The following is a 6,142-nucleotide window of genomic DNA, read 5'->3' on the forward strand; positions in this document are numbered from 1 at the left end:
AAGAATCAAGAAAGTGTTCACCAGCTTAAAAGACTCAGATCAACTTGACAGAATTCTTACTTATAAAGATTTCTTCCTCCTGGCATTCCTTTATATTCATTACTGATGTAGTATCTGGGAAGAAAATAAATGAAGTGTATATTAATTATGTTTTTAAGAAAAGTCAAGTACATTGCATTTATCTCAACACCAAGCATTAGTGCTCATACATTAGTACTTGGCCTTCTTTTATAATTTTTCCCTGCCCCTGCCCCCCAGAAGCCATTTTTTGCCATCATCTCTAAATAGGATATTCTTTTTATTTAACAGACTAAAATATCTGAATGCCAGAATTGCTCCCCTAACTAAAGTGGCAAGGAAAATCTCAAAAGAAGTATTTTGTAAGAAAAATGTAATTGGACAATGAACCTGAAGTTGAGACCCCATTTATCTATACTGTTTCCCATATTTTCTGGTTTATAACCCACTCCTAGATGGCAAGCAGCCCCATCTGAAGAGAACCTTCGAAAACTGCTTTGGGCAGTGGCCACCTTCTTCCATGGGGAGACCAATAAAGAATTACAAATGTGCCCGAGATTCTAATGAAAATGAACACTCCCTTCCCCACCAATTCGTGGTAGCCGACAACCTCTGCAAAGCTTTCCATTTTCCAGAGTAAGGCCGAGATATGGGCAGGTAAAATAGCCACTCCAAGCCTACCAAAAAGTCAGTGCCAGTTGGAATTTAATGAAATGCCCCTAGTTCAGTGTTCCAAGACGGTTAAGAAAAAGAGGCTACAGCTCTTCTAGTGTAAAGCAGGTAAGAGCAAGAGGTAGACCTGCTTGGTGGCAGGGTATCAAATCTGCTAAGCATATGTGAAAATCATTAAGGCTTCCGTATGTTAAAAAGAAAAAAAAATCTGAACTCATTCCAAACAGACTACTCTTTATTTGTATGATATTTTTTTCCCTATTTCTGGGCAAAGAGGGTGTGATTACGACGAGTACATTTACCTCTTAGAATACTCACAGGTAATCGTTGGTAAGGGCTTCTATCCCGATGACTTCCCAGGCTCCTTTTGTAATAAATGTGCAATCCTGATGGGAATTTTTTTAAAAAAGAGGTTGATTAGACTCTCTTTCTAACTGAGGTTAAGGGGAGAATTAAATCATTTCTATTAGGAATTCAGATCATCTCAGGTCTTTTTCTTGGGTCTCCCACCCCATCCACCTTACTTTGATGCACCGAGAACTTGGAGTTAGTTTGATTATTTGTACACATTCATCGAATGCCTTCCACTTCAAGTCAGATTCAAAAAAAAAAATAATAATAATAATAAGACCAACCTGAAATGAGTTGTGTAAGAATACTTACTTTCTTATCTATTTGGAAAAGACAAATGTGTTTGTAGCCCTCACTATTGCTCATGATCTTGTAGAAGCTATTCCCATCAGAGGTAAAATGAGGTTCTGCAGGCTTAAACTAGAAAATAATAGAAAACAAAAAGTATGTTAAAGCACATTCATCTCATCTCAGCCCCAGCTTTAGTTTTAGAATTTACACCTATGCTTGAAACCCAGCCTTCATTTACTTGCCAAATGAAACCAATTTTGTCTTGAAAGAAAATTCTCCTTCTAGAAAATGCAGACAAAAAGATCTAAGTCCTAGAGAATTCTTTTGTGAGGAGCAAATGAGAGCATGCCCATAAGGGAGCTTACATAGGATACTCAATGCATAGCAAGCGGTTACTGTTATTCTTGGACATCTCTTTGAGGGCTAACCCTGACTTCTGGCTATAGATGTGCAAAAATTAGCATTTGCCTTGCAGTTGCAAGAAGTAAACTTCCTCAGTGTCACAAATGCGCTTTCTTGAAACAGACTAATATTATTGTTGACTGTCTTTTACACAGATTTCCTTATGAAAAGTCAGACTTAGAAAGCCTTTAACCATTTCTAGACTAGATACCATAAGAAATGTGTCGTGTATTTCAGTACAGACACATTCATATAGTTATCATTTTTATTATAAGCCTCTTCATTTTGCTGAATACGATCAACAGTTTACAAAAAAACAGTTGTATGGAAATATAGAACAAAATTTCCATTTTTTTTACAGTGCAATAAAGATAGTTCTCAGAACATAATGTTGTTTAAGCAGAAAGAGTATCTACCCCAGCCTGAAAGGAATATGTCGCTTCACAACTTCAGTTTCCTTACTACATTTGAGAGCAGGTAGGAGATGGCCTTTTGAAATTGTTGGTTCCCTTCACCCTGGATGTTTCCTTTCTCATCAGCTCCCATTTTGGGAATGAAGAAAAATGCTCCCCGGTTCTCTTTAGTGATTCAAAGCGAAATCATTTATGGAGCAAGCTGAGGCGTGCAGTACACTGTTCTCATTACAGAGCTCTGAAACACATTCCCCTCTCTAGACCTGTGTTCACAGCCTTATCTTTTTAATACATTTCCCTGTTTCCCCTGGATGGAGTTGTGCCTAGTAGAAATGTGTGAAAAGTGGCATCTGTCTGGTTAAATACAGAGAGGAAAAAACATATTTTTTTCCAGAGAGTCGTGAGGAAGTGTAGCATGTCTCTTGCCATGGAGGAAACCACTTTTCATGTTGGCAAACCTCTCTCCTCTGCCCAATCAATGCCTGAAGAGAAAGGACGTGTGAATGCTATCGGAGCTCCCAGCCCAGCTGGAAGGGGCCATGCTCCTGAACCAGGGGGCCCACATCCATACCCAACGAGCTGTGAAAGCTTGGCATGCTTTGTGTCACTTTGCTTCTCTCTTAAAGAGGGCTTAACAGAAGCGGTCATAAAAACTAGGTGAGATTCAGACTCCATCTTTCACATGAGGTGCCACGATGGCTGGAGTTCCTTCATCCACTTGCTTCATTCCATGGCTTACAGCAACATGGTTGGTGATTCTGCCCAAGGCCTACGCATTGTGATGGGAGTTAGAAGCCTGAGAAGTCTCCGAGGGTCACTGTGCTTTCTTGGGTAAAGCTCTGCATCTGGGGCCTATCCAAATGTCAATCCACATGAGTATAATGTGCTCCAGAGAGAGCTGCATGGGGGTGTGACGTGCATGCCACTGGATTTCTGCCGGATGTACAATGGTCACATCTCCTTCCACACTCGTGCAGGCCATGCATGCAAACCATGTTTTTTGCCTCCAAAGCACATAACTTCAAACATGAGGTCAGTGAGCACATTCAGCATCTTAGCTGCAGTGATTGCTTTTCACACACCAGGAGCTACCATTTGCCTAGAGCAGTGGTCGGCAAACTGCGGCCCCTTGAGTATGGCTCTTCCACAAAATACGTGTGGGCGCGCACGTACAGTGCGACTGAAACTTCGTGGCCACACTCAAGGGGCCAAAGAGCCTCATGTGGCTCGTGAGCCGCGGTTTGCCGACCACGGGCCTAGAGTATGTGTCTTGTTTTGTCTGCTCATCATTATTGCTTCTCTGCCTTTTGGCTAAGATCAAGTGCATGTTCTTCATTGATTTTCCATTTGTCCCCTTACTTTTTTCAACTGAGTATGTTATCCTTGTCTATAAAAAGATGTCTCTGCAGGGAGCATGTAAATATTTTGAGAAACAGGTAAACACATATCTTTATTATTAGCAAGTAACCTAGGGCCCTTGTTTGGCATATTAAATAGCTCTCAGTATCTGAGCCATACAACAGAAAAACCCATAACTCTTAAACACTTACTCTTCCAACCCAGCCAGTAGTACTCGTTTCAATATGTTGCCGTGACTAGGAGGGAAAAAGACAAAGACAGTGTTTTAAAAATAAGTGAGATAGGAATTCAATTCTTTAGTCCTAATTTGTGGTAATATAAATAAAATTGCATTTATAATAAAATAATTAAAAACATTCTCCATTCATATATTTGTATCTGTGTTAGTATTTTTTATATATTATATAATTACTAGAGGCCCAGTGCATGAAATTTGTGCACGGGGGGGGGATCCCCTCAGCCCAGCCTGTACCTTCTCCAATCCAGGACCCATCGGGGGATGTCCAACTGCCAGTTTAGGCCCGATCACGGACCTAAACTGGCAGTCAGACATCCCTCTCTCAATCCTGGACTGCTGGCTCCTAATCGCTCACCTGCCTGCCAGCCTGGTAATCCCCATCTGCCCCCCCACCAGCCTAGTTGTCCCTCACTGCCCCCCCTGCCAGCCTGGTTGCCCCCAACTGCATCTCTCTGCTGGCCTGGTCACCCCTAACTGCCCCCTCTGCTGGCCTGGTTGCCCCCAACTGCACCCCCTGTTGGCTTGGTCGCCCCTCACGCCCCCCCCCCGCCTGCTGTTTAGTCATTTGGTCCCCCCTCACTACCCCCCCTGCTGGCCTGGTCATAGGCAGCCATCTTGTGAGGGTGTGAGGGTTAATTTGCATATTACCTCTTTATTATATCGGATATAACTTACGTCTCTTACCTAGAGCTCTGTCCTGGGTCCATACCCACCTGCTGCCCTGAAGCTCTACTGGCATTTCAGTTCAACATGTACAGAACTGGGATAACCTCATTATCTTTCCTCCATCCCCACCAGCTTGTTCTTACTCCTTCATTCTTCTCCTAGTTCAAGCATTTCACACTCAAAGGCTAACATGGGCCAAATAAATGAGGCATGCAGCCCGCAGGCTGCGAGTTTGACATGCTTGTCCTAGTTAGTGGCCGATTCACCCAAGCCATAGATGTGGGAATCACTCTATACTCCTACTCTTCTGAGGTGAGTCACTCCCTCAGCCCCTGCCATCTAGTTCTTTGACTTTGCTTGTCCTTGTCCACCGCTACTGCTCTAGTTTATGGCCTCAGGTGTTCCTTGGTACATTGCCCTGAGCTCCTGGGTGGAGACCCTGCTGTGCTTCTCTCCTACCAGACAGCTCTCCACCCGTTCAACCCCCAGCCTACCTCATTTGGCAACAGATAACTCTATCTCACCATCATCCTTTCCTATTTAAAATAGCTCTCATGTCTTTAAGATATGTCCCAAGTCCTCAGAATGGCACCTGAGCCTTATTCTGGATCTCTAACTTCAGTTCTCCCCATTGTCCTTCTCTCCCAAACCTAGGCCTATGTACCCCCCCAATCTTGCATGCTCCAACCTATTTACACTGCACAGCCTCTACTCATAGGGCCTTTATTCATTTACCTGCCCAGCATATGGCAACTTATTCCAGAGAGATCCGGGTCTCTCCCACTTCATATCCCATCCCACTGTGTCTGCCCTCAGTCAAGTTGATCTTATTCCTTTGCTCTACATTCCTTGAGCCTTGCTTATGCCCTTCTAGGGCATAATACTCTGATATTGGATGGTTTAATTGGCAGGAAGCAAAAAAAAACTTAGGTTTTACACTTTGCATTCAGGTTATGGTGTGACCTTAACCAGCTCCCTAACCTTACTGAGCCTCAGTCTCCACAGTGTGTGGCTACTGTGAGTGTTCAAGAAATGGTAACTATTACTATTGATTTTTCTAATAATAATGGTATTCCTTACTAGAACATAAATATTTCGCGGTAAGGCATACGGTCTAATTATTTTTTTATTTTAAAAAAATATCCAGTGCTTAGCACAGAGCTGGGAAAATAATAGTGTTTGTTGCATAAAGAAACAAATGAATGAATCAAGATACTGGGTGCCTAAACTTTCTGAGGTGAGACTCTGTCCTTTTCCCAACCAGGATGGGAACAGTAAAGGATGGTGTGTAGGCCCATTACCAGAAAAGCAGTTTGTAGAGGTGTCGCTGACTTACGCCAGCAAACCTCCACCAGGCTTTACTCTCCCTGGGAGACTGGCTCCCAAAGGGGCTTTAATCCTGTTGCACCAGCCTGGCTGTACCCTGTGGTCTCCTGGATGGACAAATCCGCCCCCCCTCCCCGGCCCCCTGCTTACCCGGCACCTCAAGGTTGGATCAACACTTTCATTTGCTTCAATGTTGCCATCCTCAGACTGGTAGTTGTCTATTTAAATTCTAAAACTGTTTACTGCTTAAAGATAGTCATGGTATGGTATAAATTTGTAGCCTCTTGCCACCTCAAGGGATCAACACTTTCATTTGCTTCAATGTTGCCATCCTCAGACTGGTAGTTGTCTATTTAAATTCTAAAACTGTTTACTGCTGCTTGATAGTCATGGTATGGTATAAATT

General features: G+C 43.0%; 1 protein-coding gene across 1 annotated transcript in view; it reads right to left on the reverse strand.

The window, feature by feature from the left end:
• Window positions 1-6,142, reverse strand: part of DPP4 (dipeptidyl-peptidase 4) — a 90,303-nt gene that overhangs the window by 27,634 nt on the left and 56,527 nt on the right. Inside the window, exons 12-15 of the mRNA XM_005859372.2 lie at window positions 3,698-3,742; window positions 1,354-1,461; window positions 1,009-1,076; window positions 61-114 (exon numbers count right to left, since the gene is read on the reverse strand). Of these exons, the coding sequence (XP_005859434.1) occupies window positions 61-114; window positions 1,009-1,076; window positions 1,354-1,461; window positions 3,698-3,742 (275 nt within the window). The remainder of the gene's footprint in view (window positions 1-60; window positions 115-1,008; window positions 1,077-1,353; window positions 1,462-3,697; window positions 3,743-6,142) is intronic.

Source organism: Myotis brandtii, unplaced genomic scaffold (genome assembly GCF_000412655.1).
Source record: "Myotis brandtii unplaced genomic scaffold, ASM41265v1 scaffold125, whole genome shotgun sequence".
Classification (NCBI taxonomy): Eukaryota; Metazoa; Chordata; class Mammalia; order Chiroptera; family Vespertilionidae; genus Myotis; species Myotis brandtii.